This window comes from Macaca mulatta, chromosome 2 (assembly GCF_049350105.2).
Source record: "Macaca mulatta isolate MMU2019108-1 chromosome 2, T2T-MMU8v2.0, whole genome shotgun sequence".
In the NCBI taxonomy this organism is placed as follows: domain Eukaryota; kingdom Metazoa; phylum Chordata; class Mammalia; order Primates; family Cercopithecidae; genus Macaca; species Macaca mulatta.
The window spans coordinates 59,594,556-59,620,356 of NC_133407.1; the positions used below are offsets into that span (position 1 = coordinate 59,594,556).

The 25,801-nt window shown below is 40.1% G+C and overlaps 1 protein-coding gene across 4 annotated transcripts in view; it reads left to right on the plus strand.

Moving 5' to 3' along the window:
- Positions 1-25,801, plus strand: part of KCNAB1 (potassium voltage-gated channel subfamily A regulatory beta subunit 1) — a 420,197-nt gene that overhangs the window by 292,447 nt on the left and 101,949 nt on the right. For all 4 annotated transcript variants that reach the window (XM_077990673.1, XM_015131744.3, XM_028843252.2 and 1 more), the window contains 1 exon segment: positions 11,942-11,985. In XM_077990673.1, the coding sequence (XP_077846799.1) occupies positions 11,942-11,985 (44 nt within the window).

The window sequence follows — 25,801 nt, forward strand, 5'->3', positions numbered from 1 at the left end:
ATAAAGTAAGTTTATTTCATAGGATTCTATAGTTGCCATGCAGTGATTAATTAAAAATGCTGAAGTCAATTAAAAAACGTATTTGCAGTAGTAAAAATTCACCCTGGCCCAAGGAGGGGTAGCTTTGATTTCATTTTCAAGAGAACTTCAATTAGGTTTTATCTTAAGGCCCTAATGAATATATTCATCTGGTGCCTTACTGTATCATGAGAGGACAATCTTTTCACCTTTCCTCCCTTTCATGTGTTTATGGGAAGGAGCTTTCCTTTTATATCAAATAAAATCAGGATTCGCACCAAAGGACCTCTGCATTTAGAAGGGCAATGCCCACTGCTTGTTGCAGGTATTTCCTAGTCATCATGAGAAGGCACAATGCCTGGCACTCTAGTCAGACACCACCTCGCTGCTGGTCACTGCGCAATGAGATACATACAATACCTTCACTTTTGAGACACAACAAACCAAAAAATGAAGAATAATAAAAAGATCAAAGTAGAGGTTCAAGAATAAAGATAAACTAAAACCAGAACTAGCCTGACCAAGCATTAGTCACTTATAACGGCTCAAAGTAGCCATGGGCCAACTGTATTCAATGTTATTCTTCTGGAGAGAAAGAGCATCATTAACTTCAAAGTCATTTACTAGCTTTTGATGCATCTTAGTAGCTACTGAGTAAGCATGTGCTGGATTAGAAAAGAAAACGAACAAAAAACAGAAACAAACCAAAACCAATGTTCTGGCAATGTGAGAACGTTTGTAGATAAAATGAAATTAAATAATGAAAGGATGTTGGCTTCAAGAGATCTTCAGTTTTCTTCTGCTTTTATTTAGTTTTTGGGTCTACTCTTCAAGGCTTCCTTACTACATTTTTTATTTGTCAACCCTAGTATTCAACTATAGTTTCAGAATTGTTAACTCATAACCCTGTGAAAAACAAATTTGCCAGGTAGAGTACTGTGTTTGTGTATAGTTTTTTTGTTATTGTTGTTCTTAGCTTTACAATATCCAGTCAAAAGACTGTTTTCCAAAATTATTTGTCAGGCCTTTGCTCCCGTGTCCTACAGTGTGGTATGCCATTAATCTGTAATACAGTTAAATTCATTTCTCACAGTCTGTATTTCATCTTGGGTCCCTCCAACATTCTGGTAGATATTTTTTAATTTGCATAGAGTGAAATTCACTTTTTGTGTTTCTACAGTTGTATGGTTTAATAAGTGCACAAAGTCAGGCTATTACCCATTCAGAGCAGTTCCATAATCTCTCAAATTCCCTCATGCTGCCACTTTGTAGTCAAGCTCTCCCCACCTCCAAATCCTGGTAACTACACACCTGCTTTCTGTCCCTGTAGTTTGTCTTTTCTAGAATGTCATGTAAGTGGAATCATACAATATTGTAGCCTTTTGAATTTGGTGTCCTTCGCTTAGCAAAATGTCTTTAATTCTTTTATTGCCGAGTAGTATTCCTTTGTATGAATGTACCCAAATTTGTTAATCCATTCATCCGTTGGCAGACATCTGGGGGACTTTCAACCTCTGGTGTTTGTGAATAAAACTGCTATAAATATTTATATGCAGTTTTTTTGTGTGTGAATGTAAGTTTTTAATTCACTTTGGTAAATATTTAGGAATGAAATAGCCGAGTCACATGGTATAGATTGTTGAACTTTGTAAGAAACCTTTAAACTGTTTTTTAAAGTGGGCTGTACCATTTTGCATATCAACTAGCAATGTATGAGATCCCATTTGCTCTGTATCTTTGCCAGTACTTAGTATTGTGTGTTTGTTTATTATCTTACACTTTCTAACAAGTATATAGTCATATCTGATTATGGTTTTAATTTATATTTTCCTAATGGTGTTGAGCACTTTTTTTCATATGCTTATTTGCCATCAAATATCTTCTTTGGTAAAGTATCTGTTCAGTACTTTGGCCATTTTTAAGTGGATTTTTGCAGATATTTTCTTGCAGCACGTAACTTGTTTTGTCATTCTCTTAATAGTATCTTTCTCAGAACAAAAGTCTTAAATTTTTATAAAGTCCAATTTTTATTTTTTTAATGGATCATCTTTTTTATGCCATATCTAAAAACTTTGTCAAGACCAAAGTCACACATATTTTCTCCCATTTTTTCTAGAAGTTTTATGGTTTCATATTTTACATTTAGATCTATGATCCACTTTTCATTAATATTTGTATAAGATGTGAGGTTTGTGTCCAGGTTCAATGTTTTTACATATGAACAATTATTTCATTTGCCCCATCACCATTTGTTGAATAAACGATCCTTTCTCCATTTAATTACCTTTGCATCTTTGTCAAAAATTAGTTAATTGTACTTATGTGACGCGATTTCTGACCTGTCTATTCTGTTCCACTTACTGTCTATTCTGTTTCATTTATATGTGCTTCACTCTTTTTAACATATGCCACACTGCCTTGATTACTGTAGCTTTATATTAAATCTCGAAATCAGATAGTATGAGTCCTCCAACTTTATTCTTTTTCACATTGTTTTGAATATCTGAGTTCTTTTATCTTATCATATACATTTTTAATCATGTTGTTGCTGTCTACAGAGCATTTTGCTAGGATATAAATTGGGATAATATTTAGTCCTTTGGTCAAATTGAGGGGAATTAACATCTTAGCCATGTTGAGTCATACAGTCCATGAAAATGATATGCCTTTCTATTTAGTTAGGTTCTTTTTCATTTCTTTCTTCAATGTTTTTTAGTTTTTAGTATACGGAGACTAGTCATATTTTAATAAATTAATAAACAAATATTTCATTTTGAGGGTGCTATTATAAATAGTATTACTCTTTTAAATTTTGAATTCCAATTGGTAATTTATTCCTAGGAATATGATTGACTTTTATATCTTGATCTTATATCTCAAAAACTTGCTAAATTGGTTATTAGTTCTAGGAGATTTTTGTAGATTCTTCGGGATTTTTTTCTACATAGACAATCATGTCTTTGATGAGAGACAGTTTTATTTCCTTTTTTAAAATATGGATGCCTTCTTTCTTGCCTTATTTTACTATGACAGTGAATAAGACAACTGAATTGTAATAGTCAATCTAAACACAAAAGAATGAAGAATAAAATAATATCTAACTGTGAGCTCCACATCAGAGAGGTAAGAAAGGCTCCTCAGACTTTGTTATTGGATCATTCCTTTAGTCACTGAAGTATTGAGTCGCACTTCCATGGTACTAAGTATTGTGAGGAAGACAAATATAAATCAGGCTTGGAGTCTACAACTGAGTACTTTGCAATTGAGGAAAGGTAACAGGGCACGAATAATAGTAGCTATATAAAAAGAAAGTGGTAAAGCTGATCAGAGATAAACAGAGAGAGAGAACAAGATTGAATCTAGAGGCAGAAGAGCAGGCCAGGAGCTATCTGTCATGAGAGTCTGACCTGGTAGTGACTGTGAAGAAGTCAGGGTGGTGCTGGAGGCAGCTGGCTCTTCTGGATTTGCTGGCTCTTCAGGATTTGCTGACTGGCTGTAGAGGCCAAGGGAGAGGAAGAAGACAAAATATGCAGGTTTGAGCTTCATTGTTTGGGTGGAGGCTGACCCACAGACTGATGTTCTGAATTTGAAATATGCACTGAAGATTCAGATGAGGTGACCAGCAGGTGGTGTAAAGTCCTGGAGTTACTAGAACTAAAAAGTAGAGTCAAGGCTGAACATAGGCGTAGAGCATGGTCAGGATTCCCCCTTTCACCCCAGCCCCAAACTCTAAGGTTGCAAACACTTGGGACCTGGGACTTGGCCCTTCCATTGGAATAGTGACCACAGTTAACTGGAGAAGTAGAAGGACAAGAAGGGTCTGAGTGGGGATAGGACCTGCTAAGCAGGTTCACGAGCTCCAGCCTCTTGTAAAATTAAAAGAAGAAGTCCTAACACCTATGCTAGTTAAAAGAAAGGCCACAATGTTTACTATGTTCCTCCACTCAAAGCGGGGTTTGAAACTCACTTATGGAGGCAGGAATCTGTCTCCTGAAATAAGGTGAAATGAGTTGCCCCTAAGTACCAGGAGCAGAGCTTGGATTCATCCTGTGTTTGTCTAATAACAGCTTGCACTGACAGAGCATTTACCATGTGCCAAGCACTATCTTAAATGCTGCAACCCTTACATTGAATCCTCATAACAACCCTATGAAGTAGTTTCTATTATTATCCCCATGTAACAGATGGGACACAGAGAGGTTCCATACATTTCCCAAGGCTTTGCTGATAGTAAGTGATAGAGGTACTGCCGCACTATACTGCATTTCACTCAACTGCCCCATGTCTTCTGGCAAACCACAGAGCCTCCTTGGCCAAAAAGAAAGTCACAAGTGAGTAACAATACTGTCTTTATCCACAGCGAAGCGATAGCATTACAGCACCCACTGTGGGCATCACTGCGCCTGTTATGCACCCAGCACTGTGCTAGGTGGTAGGAATATGCAGACACCTTAGACACAATCCTGGCCTCATGGATCTCAGTCTGGAAGGGGAAATAATCTCGTACACAATAAGCATAAGATTCACTGTGATAGATGGCACTCCGACGCACATGTGAAAGACATGGCACTTAGAGAAACAGGCATTAATTTTCTGTTCCTCTGTCAAGGAAAATGAAAGGCAGACTAATGCATTATGGCTGAAAGCATTTACTTTTGATTAAGTGTATATTTAAATATCACCCTCCTCCTCAGTCAGGCTCATTCCTCGGTCTCTGCTGCATTGCTGACTTTGCTTTCTAAAGAGAAAGTGAGATATTCACCCACAGCAAATGGAATAAGAAAGATAAAAGGCATAGAACTCCTACCTCAGATTTTTTTTTTGTTTTATTTTGCCTTTGAAAACTCATTACGGTAAAAACTAATTACAGCTCTCATCACTAAGTGAATGCCAGAGAAGGCTTTCCCTTCATTTTGTGGAAAGAGCTTTTAAATAACATTACATAAAATACACAGGATTCCAGTTAATTTGTAGTTCAAAATATGTAAAAACCAAATCTGTGACCTAGTAATACATGCGCTTCTTTATTAATGTATTAACAAGTTCTAGGTGTGGGTCAAATACCACAATTTGCAAGTGGTAATGAGTGTAAATGGTGAGAGTAAATGATTTTTTGATGTCTCCAAAGAAACTTTGAAGTGATACAAAAATACCTGTAGTTTTTGATGGTGTCAAAGTCACAAGCAGTAACATGAGGACTTACGGGGTTTCTTGCCTACACTGAGAATGGAAGGATATGCTAACTTTCAGTTAAAACGTGGTGAAAAATAAAGATGTATTTTTCCTATTTAACTTTACGTATCCCCAAATTATACGCCCTCGAGAGAGATGTTCCAGATTCTTCTGATTTAAGACTTTTTGAGTTACTGATGTCTAGCTTTTCTGCTGCCTTAGATGCTTGAGACAGGAAAAGCAATGAGTAGCTCTTATTTAAGGGCTAAGTAGACATGAGTGGGCACTTCTCAAGCCCACCTCCACAGAACACTAAAGTTTGTATGGTTATATCCACACAACTTTATGTCACAGCTTCATTTTCCCTGCTCTGGTGATCATAGAAACAGTTCTAAACGCCTCAGACCTCTATCATTTCTCCAGAGTGCCACCTTCTTCCTTGCCTCTTTTATCTATCTTCGTCCTCTCATTCCCACTTTTTCTAATTCCCACTTTTTCTAGCAAAATAACTTACAATTCACATATAATAGATTCAGGCTATCTCTAATGTCTAAGCACAAATTCATCTAGGCTGGAAGATCATTAGGGCAACTGAGAGGATCATTAGGTCAGGGAAGTGGGTCTTGAAAATCACAGAGGCAGCCTCCTACCAGATTTTGTACCCATACCAGAACCAGATTCAGTGTTTAAAATAGAGCTTTTCCTAAGAAATAAGAAAGCAGAAAGCAACTAGCACTAATTGAACACTGAAATATGCTAGGACTGGTACTGCATTTATATTGTCTCACTTAACTGTCAACAAAAGTAGTGTGCTATGATTACCTCCACTTATGAATGAGGAAAGAGACTTTAAAAAGCCAAGCAACCTGCCCAAGGTCACACACATCTGGTGAACAGCATTTCTACACCTTTCCTCTCCTTGGCCCACTCAGCCCGGCTTCCCATCCATGACACAACTAAAATGGCTGCCACAGAGTCAACAGCAATCCCCACAAAGCTGAACATGAAGGGAATTTCTCCACCCCACTCACTGTGCTCTATCTCACCGCAGCCTTCAACACTGCTGCCCACTCACTCCCTGCTGAGACCATCCCCTGTTTTGGCTTCTCCACAGACACTTTCCTGGTCTCCCCCTACACCTTTGCTGCTCCTTCTCAGTTTTCTTTGCCGATGCAGCTTCCTCTCCATCACCCATAGTGCTGGAGCTCCTCAAGACCCCATCCTGGGCCCTCTTTTCTAACAGAACATCAGTTCCCTAGGCAGCTGACCCAGCCCATGGTGCCTGTTACCCTGGATACTCAGAAAATCCCTCTCCCTACTCTGAGTTCTAGGCAATTAACCTTGGATGTCTCAAGGATGTTCAGTCCCCACGAGATTGCCCAAAGAATCAAAACCCTTGTTTCCCCAATGTCCCCAGTGAACACTCTACTTCAGTGAAAAGCACCCGTCTTCACCCAGCTGGCCAAATCAGAAATGAGAATGGCCCATTATTCCTTCTTTTTTCACTCTCATATTCAATCAAAATACTAAGTCCTATAGATTTTACTTGCTGGGGATATCTGGAATCTTCCCCATCCTCCCTACTCCACTAAATCCGATTTCAAGGTAGCACCATTTCTCATTAGGATTAACTAAGCAGCCTTCTAGCTTCCCTTCTTACCTCCCTTCAACCCATTTTCCCTGCTAATGTCTTCCATTACTCCATATTAAGGGTCAAAATCTGCAACATAATGTTTAAGGCACTGTTTGATCTGGCTCCTGCCACCCTATCAGACTCATGTAGAACCACTCAACCATTTGTTCTCCCCTTCTCTATTGCCTGGAACGTATTTCAGTTCTTCAATTACCCATGCTTCTTCCAGTCTCTGAGCCTTTGCACATGCTGTTCACTCTGTTTGAAATGCGGATCCCTCCTCTCTTCACTAAGTTTCTTCCTACTCTTCCTTTGGATCTCAGTTTAAATATTACTTCCCTAGAGAAGCTTTTCCTAACTACCCATATTAGGTCAGCTTTCTCAGGGTCCTAATTTTGTATTTGGGGCCTACTGTCCTTTTATTTAATATTATAATCAAATAATTAATCTATTTAATATCTGTCTGCCCTCTTATGACATAAGCTCCATAAGAGCAGCAACTATCCGCCACTCAGCCCAGGCTCACAGCCTAGTCTGAGGCCTGGTACGTAGGTAAAATTTGGTACATCTCCTTTGACCTAATTAATTAATTATAGGAAAGTCTCTTTTTTCCATACTTCTCTAGACTTTTCTAGAAAGATATAGATCATCAGGTGTTTTATATGACCAAAGAAAATGAATAAGGACCTAGTTGGAATTTACAATTGACAAATGACTTAAAATTTTAAATCAAAGAATCTGGAAGAATCCTATTCTACTTTGTTGCTATTTTTAAAAAGGTAAGAATAAAAGTTTCATTGTGCCACCTGTTAACGTCTGTCCTCAAAATGCCTGGCTAAATCATTTATATGCCTGGTGAGTCCCAAATGAGTCATTATTTACTTACCAACAATGATGAACAGAGCTCTCATAAGAAAATGTTACTACTATTTGTAGCCACCTTCATGGCTGTCAAAATGTATGTTACCTTGTAACTATCAAAACCAGCTGGCTGGCAAATGAACATGATTTCTGCTCATGTACATTATTAAATGTGCATTTCTTAAAAAAAAAAACAAACCAAAACCAAAAAACCCAAATCTCATATTTGATTAGTAACTTCCAGGTAAGGCAGAGTATGATTTAGAAGGATCAGAAAGATGTTCAAATAGAGTGAGACAGCAAATGGTGTAATTCTCTGACCACATGAAAACCAGGTCAAACTCAGCTTGTTTCTGCCAGCCTGACACAGCTGCTGGAGCCCCTTGCATATGCTTTCCAGCTGTCCCTGTTACGTCAACCTTTAAATCGGGGATTTTGCCCCATGCATATGCTTCTTGCTTGGTCAAATGTAAGGCACATATTTTTGCAAGCTACTTTTCCCAGCCGTTTAAAACTGTGAATAAGGTCTAAGATACATACAGCGAGAAACAAGCCATTTAAAACAAAAAAATTTGGGTTACTAATCTGCTTTAAGCCTCTTTGACTTGTAAAGAAACTGTGAGCATCAGAGTGGCCTGCAATACTGAGCCTAAGTGATGCTTGATTTCAGTTCTCACTACTCCAGTATTGCCTTAAAAGCAAAAAAAGCCCGGTGGATGCTCCATAAAATGAGGCTAGGAATTACATTCAATGCCTCTGCCATGGAACAAATTATTGTCCTGAAATAAGGTCAGCCATGTGTTCACTGAGTGGCGAGTCTGCCTTCAGAAAGAAAGGGGAATCACAACCTTTGAGGTCTCAAGAAGCTATATCCCTTCTCCAGATAACTCTTTACTGATGCTTTAGGATTTCCGAAATTTGACTGACAAAACTCAGTGTTCTGTGCCTCCACATTGATGTCATTTGTTTCTAATATTAGCAGCAGAGCAGTTCAGGTTCACCTGAGAAAAAGGAGTCTTTATTTTGAGTCGAACAGGAGCAGATACTAAAAATGAACATGGTGAGCCTTGTTTCTGGTATATCTGACACAGATAAAATAGTTAAACCTGTGCAGTGAAACAATTTTGAATCAAATGGAAAAATAATTCATTCTAATTGGCAATTTGATATGCTTACAGAATTTTTATGTAGCCTCACTTATGGGAACACTAAGGAATTAAGAAATAGAATAATATTATATAAAGTTGGTTTTTTACACCATGTCACATAAGATTATGAGGTATTTGTGAAAATTCTGCATGAGTGAGATGAAGGTTCCAGGGTATGTGTTATAGCCCAGCATGATTAGCAAACTTGGCCATTATTTGATGTTAAAGCCACACAAGCTACTGAACTCATGAGATCAAATGTGTCAAGTATTCGGGTTTCTATTACACAGCAGATTTTAAGTGGCTTAGAGTAACTGGAGAATAGCTACATCTTCACTTAGTACTGCACAAAGATGGATAGAGACAGGAGGATGCAGATGTGCCATTTGGAATAGCAGAAATCGTGTTGGGATTTCATGCTCTGAATTGGAGTTAGCTAGTTCCTCCTACCTTCTCCAGGTGCAAAGTGAGTGGCACCGTCCTGTGTTGGGAGTGTCTTAAGTGGTACACACCTCACAAAGAGACTTACATCTGGACAAAGTTAGGGCAATGAACGTATAGACCCAGATATATCTCATGCAGAGAAAATGCCTCTCACTTTAAAAGTGACCACCTGAATTTCATAACTGTTCTCTCTAGAGGATGAGGGTATTTAGAAAAAGCATTAAAAGTATTAAAGAGTTACGGGAAACAAAAATAGCAAGTCTCAAAGTGGGTACCTATCACCGCTATAGCAGTATTAGTCTGTAATTGAATTTTTCTTACATTTAAAATCTTGTAAAGCTTTCTTTCCAGAAAGGCCATCCTGGGCGTTTAAATAGCAGTGGCAAGAAAATGGGCCATTAGTACTTGCTAGTTTGCAGTTTGTTTTTGCTGACAGTTCTCAAGTTTGGTCTTCAAAACCCATAACAGAGTGATCATTATCTTAAGTTGCTGCCATAAGGAAAATAGGACAAGTCTCCCTATTTTGGATGCGAAATGTTGCTAAGTACCCAGTGATATAACTTTGCCTTATTTGAGTTTGTTAGAAAAATCTCTGAACTATAGAGACTTAGCCTTAGAACTGTCTTGCTCTGTAGAGTTTTCTGCAAGTCACTTCTCCCTACTGAAAGACATTAAAAATACATGAAAACCCTTATCTAGATCCTTTTCTCCATGATACCCACAAAGTTATGCAAATATAAGCCCGAGGAAGCCACCACCTCACGTGTTCCCAAAGATCTCCATGGTAGGATGTATCTGATGTTACTGGAATTACATGTTTGTTTTTCTGTGTCCCTCACTGGATTCTAGGCTCCTTGAGGGTAGAGGACCATGCCTTGTTCTTCTCTGTATCTCCATGACTTTTTAAAAAAATTCTCCCTACAATATAGCATTTGCTCTAGATTCCAACCCTTTAAAATCAGTAGACTTTTAGACTACCAAGAAAAGTCTTTTGTCTGTACATCTATTGATTTCTGAAAAACTACTAAATGAACAATTTCTTACATAAAGTGTTTTCACTGGAGCAATCCAATTATTTTTCTCCTATTTAGTTGTTCAAAATATTTTCCACATGCCTCTTTATGCAACGGTTTTCTTCCAGCTGGACATGTCCAATTCATATGGGAAAATTTAGCACCATGTCTGTTGGAGGGTAGGAGTCAAAAAGCACCAGAAATCACTATGCCTTGCATTTGTTTACAGTGTAACACTTTAGCACACATTCTCATGCTCTGGCCCTGCAAACAGTGATGCTAGGAAAATGTCATAGACATCAACACTACATCTTCCGAATGAAGAAACTGAACCCCAGAAAGAAAAGGGAGCAGTTTCCACAAGGTCACTCAACTAGCTGTGGCAATGGGTCAAAAGCCCGGGTCTTTCAACTCCTTGCATTTTTATGCAGTTTTTATTATGTTGTGCAGTTGAATGTGTTGCTTAGGTGGCATTTTACAGAAAACATTAATAAGCAGTGGAAAAACTTGTGATGCCAAAATGGGAGTACTAATTGCTAAGTCTAAATAAACCAAAACTGATGACAAATCAAGGGAGAACTCAGAGTAGTTCAGCTGTGCCACCGATTTGGAAGTTTTATTTGTGTTGTTTCCTTTGGTGTGGGAGCAAGAAGGGAAAGTGTATTTTTATGAGAGCCTCTTATCGGAGAATAAGGGTGCACTTTTCTACAGCGTTACAGTTATTTCAGCTTCACCTGCTCACTTTGGACCCTTACACTAATGCTATGAGGCACCCTGTCTCTGAGAATTTGTTTTCTTCTCTAACAGCTGCTAGTCAGAAGACGGAAAAATGGGTTGAGTCTGGATTTCCACAAAGACTTATAGGCAAATGCATACTAGAGCTCCTAGTTCTATCCTTATTTAGAAAGCAAAAATATATTTCTTTTCCTTAAACTTTTGGGGATAAAGAACTATCTGATGTTCCCATGGTAATTTTACGTAATCTTGAGTTTAATATATATATATATACACACACACACACACACACATATATATATATAGAGTTAAATATGTATATTATATTAAATATAGGATATAGTTAAAATAACCTAAAAGATAGTTTTGTATTTGTTATTTTAATAATTCACATCCATTATAAGCAATATTCTGTTTTAGAAGTCAGTTTGTTAGTCAATAAGTCAAAAATATTTATTAAGGCTCACTGTGTGTCAGGCCATTCAACACAAATCAGAACTATCTAGACCAGGATGGTAACGGAGGAAGGAGTGAGAAGTGGTCAGTTGACAAATAATGAATGAATGGTTGGTGAATAAGGTAAAAAAGTTTACCCTCAAGAAACTCCCATTCTAGAAAGAGAGAGAAAGCCAATAAATGGGTAAACAAGTTAATAAAGAAGACAATATGGGACTGAGAAGCTGTGTTCTGTGAGGGACATTTTGTTCTGTGCTGTGCCTGAACAGATTTTGAGCTTCCTGGTGCCTGAGTGGCCATGCAAGGGAGACTTGTCTCAAGACAATATGCCTACATCTGTGGCTCTGTCTCTACCAGGACTCGTCAAGAATCATGCCAAAAGGGAGATACGATATTCACTTAAGCATGTACAGTTTCACCTGAGGAAATGATGACCAAGTGTTGCTTTGTTTTTATTATAGGAATCTTGGAAAATCAGGACTCAGAGTTTCTTGCTTGGGTCTTGGTAAGTACTGAGGGTGTGGTGTGGGGGTGGGCTGGAATGTGGGAGACTGGGGAGGGCACCAGAGAATGATTGTGGTCCAGGCCAGGACCTGGTCTCAGGTGAGGAGGAGGCTTCCTGGCCAGTATTGCCCCACTTCTCCTTTTAGCCTTTCTCTTCCCATCATGACCCTCTCCCAGGGAGCCACCATGTTCATGGTTCCTTACAGGGGCCCATCGAGCATAAGGCAACCTAATGCTAAGGAACACCTCAGAGAAAGGGACTCATGTGTCACTCCCATTTAGCAAGTATGAAGGACTGCATGGCATGCATTTTATAGGTTCAGTTCACCACTCCCTCAATTCACCTGAATTTTTTCTATCTATCCTTGTTTTCCCTTTGCCTAATTTCCTCACTTTTCTATATTATTATGCATTTTATATACTTTTACAATCTGCCTTAAATATGTGGGGGGGGGGGCAAGGTGAGATACACACAATCACACATACATTAATATGCATTAATAAATAAAAATTGTTACTCCTCCCAGTCAATATTTAAAGAGGGTTAAATAGAGATGGCAATTCTAACAGCATAAAGTCGTGGAATCTGACTGTGAAACCTGGGGAGGCTTGAGGCCTCCAGTTATCCCTCAGGCCCAGGAACAGGCAGCCTTGGCATTCTGGCCATTCAACACAAATCAGAGCTATTCTGTGACCTAAGTCTAGACCAGAATGGTAACTGAGGAGGTAGTGAGGAGTGGTCAAATTGTGGCTATATTTTTAAGGTAAAATCCGGAAGATTTTCTGTTGGGTTCTATGTGGAAGATGACAGAAAAGAGAAAAGTCAAAGATGACTCTAAGGATTTTTTGCCTGAGCAGCAGAAAGGATGAAGTACAAGTAAATGAGGTAGCAGAATGAGAGAAAAATTTAGGTAGATTAGGAGATTGATTTGGGACATACTAAGTTTGAGATATCAATTAGGCCTGCAATAAAAATTGTCAAGTATGTAAATAGACATATGACTCGAGTTTAGAAAGGGGAGCTAGATATATTAACTTGGGAGTCATCAGCAAGTAGAGGCTGTTTAAGCCTGGCTCCTGGATGACAGCACTACGGGTGTGCGTATAGACAGAATAGAAAATAGAGGCACATGGTCTAAGACCTAGGAAATCCAACATTAAGAAATTGAGAAACTGAGGAGGAGCCAAAGAAAGCTGAAAATAAAGCAAGCAGAGCAGCAGGAGACCAATTAGAAGAAAATGGAGTCCTGGAATCCAGATGAGCATTTCAAGGAAGATGGAGTGACTAATCCGTCAGGTGCTACTCATACATCAAACAAGATGAGGACCAAGAATTGGCCATTAAGTTCAGCAACATGGAGGTCATTAATGACTTTTACAAGGTCTGTTTTGGTGGAATGGTAGAGTTTAAAGCATAATTGGAATGGTCTCTGGGAGAATGCAAAGAGACAAGCTGAAGGCTACTCTTTTGGATGATGATTGCTATAAAGAAAAGCAGATAAATGGAGTGGCACTGAGCTGACAAGGGGGATCAGAGAGGTAGCTTTTGCACATGGAAGACGACCACATATTTATGCACTTATGGGGAAATCTTTTTGAGAAGAAAATATGATGCAGAAGGAGAGAGAAGAATATCTGGAATGATTTTTTGAGGACACGAGACGCACACAAGAAGAGAGTGCATGAAAGAAGGCAGAGTACCTGGGCTTTGAGGCTAGCAGGGCGATTGATTGGGTAGTGGAGGGGGAGGTATCTTGTCAAAGTTCTCTTCTATTGCTTCTATATTCTCAGTGGGAATCAGAAGCAAAGTCATCAGCTGTTAGTGACGATGAGAAGGAAGTGTTAGAAGTATGGAGAGAAGACATGCAGGAGAGAAGAAGAATGAATTGACCAGGGCTAGGCCACACAGTGACAAGACAGCATTAAGGACCAACTTAAGATCAGTATGATTAAATTTGAAGTGAGACCATGTCTATAGTTATGTGTTTTTCTTCTAGCCATATTCAACTGTGCAAGTTCAGGTGGGTTTTTGTTTTTTTAAATAAGATGATAAAAGGAGGGCAAAGATGCTGAGGGCTTGTGTAGGGCAGTTATTTTAATGGTGGAGTTGGCATTTAAACTGAGTAGAAAGGAAAATGAGGACTAGAGTCAGGAAATGAGCCAGGAGCTAAAATGAGGGAGCTGAGGGACTGTGAAAACTAGATAGGATCAATAAAGTATACATCCCAGAGGGACCAAAGAATTGTTGAAGCAAAAACATTAGAGAGTGGTTGGAAGGATAGAAAGTGGTTGAAAAGGGAAACATTTGAAACTGGGGTTATAGAGGGGTTCAGTTATTGTTAGTGACATAGTCTATGGTGTGTCCATTGGGAGAGAGTTGTGGAGGTTGTATAGAAGGCGAGATCAGTGAAGGAGAGAAGGTTAAGGAACTTGGAGGTGAAGGTACAGGGAAGATCATCTTTGGGGTCACTGAACTCACTGAAAAGTACAGCAAAACTAACATTGGAGAGTGACAGTGAGAAATGAGCTAAAATTTTCAAAGAACGAGAGGGAGTGACCAGGGTGGGTCAGTAACTACAACACGAGAGCCCTGAGGATGTGTGAGATTCAGAGCTGGCATGTGTGAGGGGGTATTTCAAAGACACGGAAAGCCACCAGTGTCTGAGTTTTTCTGATTTTTCCTAATAATCTGACTTGGGAGGTGAAGGCAGTAATTGTTCACCATAAGTCTAAGGTAATTTGACATTTGCTTAATTTATGGCTCTGATATTGTTACTATTTACTCATATTTGAAAGACCCTGGAGATTCATTACCAGGGACACTCTGACCTTAGTTTTTTTAAGAATATCTTTACAGTAAATAACTGTTCAGTATTCATTATTGAAAGGAATTACCTATTAATGTAAAGTAAGAAATACATGTAGTGCAAAAGCATTGGTCAACTATTTACAAGCTTGTATCTATGGTGGAAAATAGTTTAGTCAATAAGTACACAGAAAACTCAACTGAAAGCCCTTAAGACAATAACAGATTCAGGTGCCTGTGCAATCCCAGTCTCCAGAGGCCAGTCTCCAGTTTTTGTTTATTTATTTATTTTTTTAAAACTGTAGACTGTATATGAGCTTCAGGCATTTTAACGAACTTTGAAACAGACTTGATTCAGGAGCAGCAAATTCTGATTTGAGCTTCAAGTTTTTTGAAGAGCCTGAACACTTGTGATAAGACACTGCATGAAAAATAAGAGGAAACAAGGAAGTTCAAACTATGGACTTTGGTTGATAATGTTGTGGCACTGTAGGTTCATCAGAGGTAACAAATGTGCCACTCTGGTGAAGGATGCTGATAATTCAAAACAGGTAACATTCAGGCTTCATTCAAAACAGGTAACAAAGCTTGACAACTTGAATAAGCACTCTTTGAGAACTTTTCTGAACTGCCTCTATAAGCCAGAGGAGACAAGAAATTCATAGAAAGAAATAATGCACCAGCCTTAGATAATTTGTCAGGCTCTGCAGACCCCAGCTGTCAAATCCAAATGGAGCTGGGTTTACTGCTGTAGGCTTAGGATGTCAGTTCAGTCACTACCCATGTTCAACTGAGGCCTTAGAAATTAAGTAGTAAAACTGCCAGGAAATAAAAAAGCTATAGATGTCTTTTCTTGAAATACTCTAAAAGTCATAGTTAAAGATAACAATTCTGACTTTCTTCTCTACCAGAGAAGGAGCAGCTGGAAGTTCCTTGCTCTGCTAATTTTCCTTTTGGTGAACTAAGAGCAAATGTGTTAATGGGAGTAGAAAGGTGAAGTAACTTGAGAGTGAACTGATGGTACATCCGAAAGAACACAGCTCTGCCAAGGAGAGAAATGGGAAAACATATTAATATTATGTGGTCAATCCCACCTGTGGGTTGCTGTGGCTGGCCTGCCCTGTAAATATACTGCCCATTATTGTCAATACTTGAAGTCAAAAAACTCATGGGAAAGGAATAAACTCAGAGTGACCAAACTTACCTCGATCTGGTAGGAGGTGGAACTGTCTTACAAGAGAAAAATGGTAGAATTTACATTAATTCACTCATTCATTTATTCATTCTTAAGCAAACATTTATGAAGCCAGGCATTAGTTACAGGAGATATGAGGACAAGAGCATGGAGCCTGCCCTCAAATTTATCATAGTGCAGTGGGAGTTAGGCTTGCAAAAAAACAAACTGATAATGTATCTGACAGATGCCGTAATGGAGAGTACAGGGCAAGTGAAGCGCAAAGAAGGTCTCCTGGGGGATTTGGGATAGCTTGATGTGGGAACAGGAGTTATCACTTGGCTTGACACTTGAAGGGAGAAGTCAAGTGGAGAGGGAGGGCAAAAGGTTTAATACAGGAAGCAATGCAAGCAACGGCGACTCCAGAGGGAGACTCCACCAAGGGGAGGTACTTGGGGAAACAGGTCACATTTATAGAATATTATGAGTACAATGTATTGGGGAACAGCAAGAAATGAGCCTGGAAAGAAAGTTGGTCTGATTATAAGAACCCTTGTTTGCCTTGCTAAGCCATTTAGCTTTGTCCTCTATGTCTCTGGAATTCCTTCAAATCCAAAGGTCCCCAGATCTCAACAAACACTTAGGGGACAAGGAGGAGCAAAGGCTACATCTCTCTCCCCTCTCTTCCTTCCATCTGCCACAGCTTCCATCAAAGCACCTCCACTTTTTCTTCATATTATTATTTTTTTTAAAAAGTAGACTATGTTTTAACACAGTTTTAAGTTCACAACAAAACTGAGCAGAAAGCACAGGGAGTTCCCATACACCCCTGTCCCTACACATGCATAACCTCCCTCATTATCAGCATCCTTCACCAGAGTGGCACATTTGTTACCTCTGATGAACCTACAGTGCCACAACATTATCAACCAAAGTCCATAGTTTACATTAGGGTTCACTATTGGTGTTGTACACTCTATGGGTTTTGACAAATGTATAATGACTTGTATCCGCCATTACAGTTATCATACAGACTAGTTTCACTGCTCTAAAAAATCCTCTGTCTTGCCAATTCATCCCTCCCTCTCCTCTAACTCCTGGAAATCACTATCTTTTTACTATCTGCATAGTTTTGCCTTTTCCAGAATGTCATATAGTTGAATCATATAGCATGTAGCCCGTTCACATTGGCTTCTTTCACTTAGTAATATGCATTTAAGTTTCTTCTGTGTCTTTTCATAGTTTGATAGTTCATTTCTTTTTAGTGCTTCATATTAAATTTTGGAAAACAAAATTCATCCTATGCCAAAAACAGTTATCAAAACCTTGCTCAATCTTGTAATAAGCCATTGAAAACCTTGAGTCAGGAATAAGACATAATCAAAGGTATTAGAAGTAACATGAAGGCTATAATAGAGGAAACAGGGTTGAGGCTGGAGGCAGGAAAATTAATTAGGAGTTGATGATGAGGCAGTGGTATGAAAGATGTAGAGGAAGGAGGTGATTAGGAGAAAAGAATAAATAGGACTGGTGATCTCTGGATACAGAATAGGAGGTCTTCCTGAGTGGAGGAGGATACCCAGATTCCTGGATTGGGCATGGAGGTGGATGAGCTGAAATCTCAGAGACAGGAGACACAGGAGGGAGCTGTGAGGGCAGACAGCACTGTTGGGGAGTGGTGACCAAGGAGCTTGTGACCTCCCAGCTTCAGACATCTAGAGAACAAGGGGAACTCTGTGGAGATCTCTAGGCTGGAAATGCAGACCCAGGAACTTCTAACAGTGGTGACCCTAGGATTATCATTGAGATCACCTGGAAACACAGAGGACTGAGGTGTTTGGACAGGTTTAGGACATCTGGCTCATGGCGTCTGCCTGACTGTATGCTCCCTGAGAGCAGGGACTGCCTATTTTTCTACACTCCTATTGCACCTTGAGCAGATCACAGTATCTGGCTAGCAGGAGGTATTCAAAAATATTTTTGAGTGAATGACTAAATAGATGATCAGTTGCTAAGAAATGACAAAAGGTCCACTGAGTAATAGCAAGGATACAGCTGAAGTCAAAAATCATGAATTGCTGAGGCCTAGCCCAGTTCTTTGACTTCCTCCAGTGGCATATCAATGAAGAGACAGAAGTGTGGGGTAGGGAGTGGAGATAGAGAGAGGCCCAGCATCAGGGATTGTCTTAAAAGGTGGTTGGAGACTGGGGAACCTACCATATACACAGGTGACATGGGGTCTAGGCTGGGTTTAGACCCAGAGCTGTTTCATCAGGGCTCTTGCTTCTACAGTTAGAAAGGGGCACCTACCCACACTGACTTGCTCCAAAAAGTCTCCCATTAGGAACAGTAGGCCAGTCTGATTCATTTTATGGGAGGTAACACACCACAATGTCCAGCTCACCTGTGTGTGCTTGAAAAGGGCTGACTTTACCTTGCAACATTCACTCTGGAATGGGCATGCTTCCTAGCAGGCAAGATGCCTGCAATGAAAAAAGGCACATCACGGTTAGTTTGATGTGTCAACTTGACTGAGCCATGGAATGTCCAGATATTTAGTCAAACTTTATTTTGGGTGCACCTATGAGGGTGTTTTGGAATGAGATTAACATTTGAACCTATAAACTGAGAAAAGCCGATTGCCCTCTCTAATGTGGGTAGCCCTTTCCCCATCAGTTGAAGGCCTGAATAAAACAAAAATGCTTACCCTCCTGTGAATAAGAGGGAATTCCTGCCTGACCATTTCAAGCTGGGACATTGATCTTTTCTTGCCTTCAGACTCAAACTGAAACATCAGCCTTCTTGGATCTTGAAGCCTGCCAGCTTTCAGAGTAGAGCTATACCATTAGCTCCTTGGAGTCTCTAACTTGCCAACTGCAGATCTTGGGATTTCTTGGCCGCCATAATCACATGAGCCCATTCCTTATAATACATCTCTCTCTGTCTCTGTCTATATACACACACACACCCTCTTGGTTCTGTTTCTCTGGAGAACCCTGAGGAATGATTTTTGTTGATTTTTTTCAAAACATCATGCAAGTGTATGTGACCAACCAACCAGAGTCAAGTATTTGTAAGGATATAGGTAGGAAGATATGGAAGACCCAAATGAGGAGTAATGTGGTCACTTGCTAATTTTTCATCTGGGCACATATTGAACATAATATAAAATACCATCATCCAAATGGAGCTTTCCTGGGCTGTTCGCAGGTCAAGAGGACAATTTATGCAGCCCTGCCAGATAGGGTTTGAGCTGGATCTAAACAGCAAAGGAGAGAAAGAACACCACCATGCCTTTGGGTCCCTGTTTCACACATCCTCAAGGCTTTAATTCCTAGGGAATGCAAACTGATTCCAAGGAGATGTTCTGTGTCCTTTTAGGCAGCTGCTTCATGCCATCCTTGAAGAAGTAAAGTCATAAAGTAAAATACTCCTTAACACCTTGGAGGACTTATACGAGTCTCTCAAAAGGTGTTTCTTCTCAACTCTGGCTGCACATTGGAATTACCTGTTTAATTTAAAATTCAGATAATCCCGTCTCAACCTAGATCTTTTGAATAAGGAGCTCCATGTGCATGTGTTTTTAAAATGCTGCCCTGACGGTTCTGAGGCAGTATCAGGGTTGGAATACATTGTCTTATCTGGATGGAAGAAGATAGAAAAATGTGTGAACTGATATCTAGTGTGCCCAGTGCCAGCAGCCATGATTCTTCTCTATGTAGTAGTAGCCGCCCCCAGATCTAGGCCTGGGAGCTGGCCTGAGGCATTTCCAACTGGACTGCAAAGCCTCCAAAGAGGAGAATCTGCCCTGCTTAGGGCTGGCCTCAGGGCAGGTGGGATGAGCTGGTATCCCTGCCATTCGACTCCTGCCATCTGGGTGCCAGTCTTGCCTTATGCCCCTCCCTAATCAAGAGAACTTTCTAGAGCAAAAGCAGTTAATCTTAAGAATAAACTGTGTGGGCTTCTTTTTAATGCATTCATATGTGCAGAATATAGTCCTGGCTCATCTCCCTCTGCCTTAGTGATGCTCTCACTGCACTAAATATTTTGACACTAGGAGAACACGACATTAAATATTTAACATGGATGGTATTATTTTTATGACACCCTTTGTGATTCCCATTCTTGTTGCTTAGGCTGATATAAACTAGCTAGCTCACCTATTATAACAACATAAGAGCAGCAATAATAAATATTTATGAAGTGCCTCCGAGGACACTTGAGAGGTGGTTTTAAAATGCAAGCTTTCCCTGAAAGAGTTTACCAATTTTTCTGCATAACACAAACAGAGTGAACTATCTTAACTCCAAAATACCCATAGAATGTAAATGGTGTATGAATATTAAACATACAAGAGTGCTTTAGGCATGTCACTCTTTCTGGAAAGTCTAACTTGAATAAATGTCATGATGCATACACATAAAAAATGAGCAGACCTTCGTATTTTTCCAAAGTCGTCTAAAAATATTTCTTCCTAGTTTCCTAATTTTATGGATAAAATCCCTCTTAAGAATTGCTGACAAGAGAAAGAAGGGGAAAGAAAGAAAGAAAGAAAGAAAGAAAGAAAGAAAGAAAGAAAGAAAGAAAGAAAGAAAGAAAGAAAGAAAGAAAGAAAGAAAGAAAGAGAGGAAAGAAAGAAAAAGAAAACAGGAAAGCAAGGAAGAAAGGAAAGAAAGGAAAGAAAGAGGAAGAGAGGAAGAAAGGAAGAAAGAAAGGAGGAAAGTAAGAAAGGAAGAAAGGAAGAAAGAAAGAAAGAAAGAAAGAGAAAGAAAAAGAAAAGGAAGAAAGGAAGAAAGGAAGAAAGAAAGAAAGAAAGAAAAAAGAAAAGAAAAGAAAAAAGAAAAGAAAGGAAGGAAGGAAGAAAGGAAGAAAGAGAGAGATTGCTGACAAGTGGTTGCCCTCTAAATCAGCAGGGACTGCTGGCCACATGACTTTGCCTCTGCTCCCAGGAGTCTATTAGGAGTGATGATACAGCTTAGGTAGGAGTTTGGCAACCTGATATTTCACATGCTGTCAGAGTTTGAGGCTTAGGGGAGAACTCAGGGAGAGAAAATAGAAGGGTCTGTACACAGAGGGGTTTATTCAACACTCTGGGCATGCAAACAACCCATGTGCACACATGCACGCACACACCTCATCTCTCTCCATGCAGCCGCAAAGGGATAAGTAGCCCTCATTTGCCAACCTGTGATTCAAAAATGAAACAAATGGTTTCAAAACCATTAGTAATGGGGAACAAAAGGTCCTCTCTAGGCCCAGATGTGGGCAATTTGCTGAAATTAATCATTCATAAAGACGATCTCACTAAAGATCATCACTGCTATGAGAGGGAGAATTAGTCCTTGCAGCCACCAGCTCCTTGATGAGAAAACAGGGTCAGGAAGAGGCGATATGTCTTGTTCAAGACCAGTGGTAGAGATGGCAGACTCCCCCATTTTCTGTCCCTCCCCCCTCCACTAGCAGCTTCATCCCTTATGGCCCATCTACTTCCAGTCTCCAAGCACACACAGCCACTGCTGTCACCCACATCTCTTAATGTCCCGAACTTCCGCTTCCTCCTTGAAATGAGAATGGCTGCACCAAATGTGTAGGGCCCCTTGTGTCTCTCTTATTCAGGCAATAGTCAGATGATGTCATGATTAGGTTCAGCATGACTCTGGGTTGGTAGCTGGGTGAAAATGTCTTCACTTTTGAACTAGAAAATGTCAGAACCTGAGTGACTCCTGGCATCCATCTCCAGAGTTAGGGTAGACGATGACTTATGAAAGCTCCATAGACAAAAATGGGGACTGGAATCCATGTCTCCTGGCCCATGATTAGGTGTGCTTTCCCCATGAGAGATTTCAAAGTAAGGATGCAATTGAGTGCAGGCATTTTGTTTTTTGTGGATACCATCAATGAAGTTCCTAATGCTTGCCTTTCCCTCCTTTGCACACTGCCCTAAAGGTTTCATGAGGTCCCCATAGTTCCTGTACTCTAAGCAGCAACCTGACAAAGGCACATCTTGTGTATGTACAAGTCTATTCATATTGTTTGCCTTGTACATTCTACATTTATATAAAGATTATTTTTCTAAACTCTGTGCATCATAAAAACCCAAATGAAAGTTTTGTAATTTCAATCAATAATGCTATTAAGTTTATCTAACAGTGAGGCAAGAAATGGAGAAATCATTTGAGTCCTGTCTGCCAGTGGGGTGGGGCTGTGTCTGTGCCTGCCTCTGGTATGCTCAGGTGAGGAGAGCACAGGGCTGCAGGCAGTCACCTCTGAAAGTGCAGCGTACATGGCTGAATGACCCTCCAGGGGCCAACACACTGAGGATGACTGTGCAGACATTCATAGGAATGCCTTAAGGGCCTCAGCTGGATGAAGAAGGAATAAAGTCTCAGTTCTTTTCAGGCCTATTGAGTATGAATGAATCAGAAACCTTCCACAGTAAGCCAACAGAAAACCCAGCTCAAAGCAAGCCAAAACATCAGCTCTAGCAAAAACACAAATTTCTAGGCCCACATGGAAGAATTTCTAGGCTCACCTGGACTGTGGACCCATATGGGTTTATCTGGGAATCAAACTATGAATTCTGTGAGCTGCAGGTTGGTTCTATTCTTAAGCTGTCCTGAAATTGGCAAGAGGGCTGCAGAGGCTTCAAGCCTCACATCCCATTGGCTCTGGTTGGTTTATGTATCCATCCCTGAGCCAATCATCAAAGACTTCAGTCTCTCAAGACCCACCCTGACACTGGGGAAGGGTACTTTAAATCCACCCAAACTGCGTTCTGGGAGTAGGGAAGTGATTCATTCTCAAAAGAAAATGAAAGAACTCTTACCTAAAGAGGGGAAATAGTGGCTGAGGTAATAAGCAGATGACCACCATGAATAGTTAAGAAGAAAATATATTCCTGGATCTGGGATGACTTCCCCCACTTATTTTAGCTTATCTGAGCCCTTTCTATGTCATCGGTAGCCATAGTTGAAAATTAAAATTCTCCCAGAGTTTTCTATGGCATGAGGTATGCTCAGAGTTTTGTGAGTCAATTCAACTTGCCTAATCGACAAAATTTTCCATTGCGGGGTAAATATACAGCTTTGCCTTTTTAATATACTCTCTCCTTTCTATGTTTTTAATAATCTCAAAGGATTAGTGAGACCTAAGACTCATTTACAGATAAAAGCTTTGTCCTAACACCTGGATGATGAAAATATGCAAAGAAAGACCTGCATGAGAGAGAAGCAGAAAATACCATCAATACTCATTTCATATCTGACAACTAATTACAATTAGAGGAAAAAGAGGCTACCAACACATAATTATAGGAAATGGGTGATGAGGTAATGAGCAGTGGCTGAATTGGAGCTGACAGTCTAACCATGGGGATTTCTTTAGCTGAAAAGAAACAGACAGGACCTGACTTGGTTCTGTGGCTGGAATTAGCTTCATTTTTCTTCATAGTCTCTTACTTTGCCTCCCTTCCCATATCTCCACCTTATGCTCGACAATAGCCTTTCCTCTGGCCCTTTCTGAGCTGTTTCTTTTGGCAGCAATGTCTGTAACTGCTCTCTGAAGAATAGAGGACACAGGACTGGTCTCGAGACATGTTGCTACAGGTGACCTTCTGTCTGACTTCATTACCTACCCCCACCATCCTCAGGGCAAAAGGGAGGAGCACAGCAGCCCCCCTCCTTTTCAGTGCCTTCCAGGGAGGACTGGTTGGCTGTCCTGGCCCTGCTGATGGATTTGCTGCCTCGGTGTTGCCAGCGTCTCAGTTTGTGAACTATTAGACACTGCAACTGACTCGGTCATCCCTGTGAAGCACCGACCAGGCACTTTTTCTGTCATTTTTTCATGTGTTCATGGAGTTTACAAAGATGCAGTAGACACTGTGCTGGGGAAACAGGGAGAAACGACACACAGGTGCCTGCCCTCACAGAGCCTATCTAGGGGGTGGAGAAGACGTGGTTCTCAGGATGGATCAGATCCTTGGGCTATGTGCCCCTAAAGGACACCCTGCATTTTTTACTTGTGTGTGATGGTGATTAATTTTTTAGCCTGACTTATTTCCTGCTGGATTATCAGTTCAGAACACATGACTAGAACAGAGAAAAAGGTTCTCAATATACACTCAATTATGGAAAGACAAATGAATGAAAGAATGCAGTACCACACAGTCGGTACTCTGAAGGAAATATAAAGTGTCATGGAAACACATAAAAGGGCTGCCTAAGCTAGGGTTAAGGGAGGTCATGGAAGGCTTCCTGGAGGAAGAGTAGTAAAGGATAGATTGGGAAGGAGCCAGGTCAAGGAGAACACAAGGAAAAGAACAGTTAAACAAGAATGTGATAGAAGTAGACAGGCAGAGAGATAGAGGTACAAGATATAGAAATGGCCCAGGTGAAGAAGTAACCACCTCTTTTGGGGGAGTAGGGAAAGTGCTTTTGGAAGCCACCTGATGTTGAAGGATGAATAGCAATCTGTCAGCTTGACAAGGGAAAGAATGCCACAGTCATATCTTGTTAAATTTTCTACTTACTCCTCACTTGGGTTTTGACTTGATTGTTGCTTTCCTGAACATTCAAGTCTGGGCTAGAGGCTTCCTACAAGCTCCCATCACGATCCCTCTTATCAATATGTTGCCCTGTGGTTGTGATTATTTTCGTATTTGCCTGCCTTACCACTGGATTGAGAGTTCTAGGAAAAAGAGACCATTACTATCATTTACCATTTTGATACCACCATCTGGCATGGCTCTGAGGGAACACTGGGGGTTTAATAAATATTTTCTAAGTGAATTAATATATAAATTTCAGGAAGAGGAGAAGCTGGGAAGCCTCAATTAGTATGACCTGGAGAGGGAGCCATATGGGGGAGAAAAATGATGAAAGATAACCTCTGAAAGATTAAGAAAAGCACTGAAACCATGTCACAAAGCTTGGTGTTTATCTATTGTGTGATTGGGAGTCATGAAAACATTTAACTCCAGGAGTCACTTGGCCAGATACATTTCAGTCAGCTCATCCTGGTCACAGTGCAGATGGCAAGGTGGTGAGGGTTGAGAATAAAGGCAGGGAGACAGGCTCAATGACTTGAGTATTCTCACTTTTACAGAAGATTAAATGTAGCAATACATCAATTGCCCATGCGCTGTAAGCCAAGCTCATCATACTGTGAGCCTATACAGACAGCCCATACAGAAGGTCTATCAGGGCAGTAAGGTAAATGAGGCTTGACCAAATTGGCAAAAGCAGGTAGAGAAAATACAAAGGGAAATACCTTTAAAAGCCTAAAATAACATATCCGGAAAAGATCTCTAATATAGGTGTCAACATAGTAAACTACAAAGTTTCTGAGATTGGGTGGGGAAAAAAATGCTAGTTCCTAGATATTTTCTGTAAGGAAAAGGTCAAAGATAAATAGAAAATAAATAAATGGGCAAATAGAGAAATCAAAGAAGAAAAGGAAATCAAAGTTGGAATGTAAAATTAATATGATATAAAGTAGAATTCAAGGCAAAGAAAAGACATCGTAATGAGAGGTGATCACTGGTGGAGTGGAGTCCCTGAGAAAGAGGAAGGAGATGGGATCCATAGGATAAGTGGAAAAATAAGAATTGAATAGAAAGGACAGCCTTCCACAGTGGCAGGAAGAAAGGAGGAGAAGATGGTACTGTTCTAATTTATGTTCTCTTTGAAGCAGGCTCTGAAACAAGGATTTGAAGGCAGGTGGTTTGATGATTTTTTGAAATGTGAGTTTGGAAAGGGAAGGTCATAAAGGGCATATAATCAAGTCAGTGCTAGTGTGGGTAACTGAAACTGGAATTCCCCTGGGACTCTGGAGCCAGTG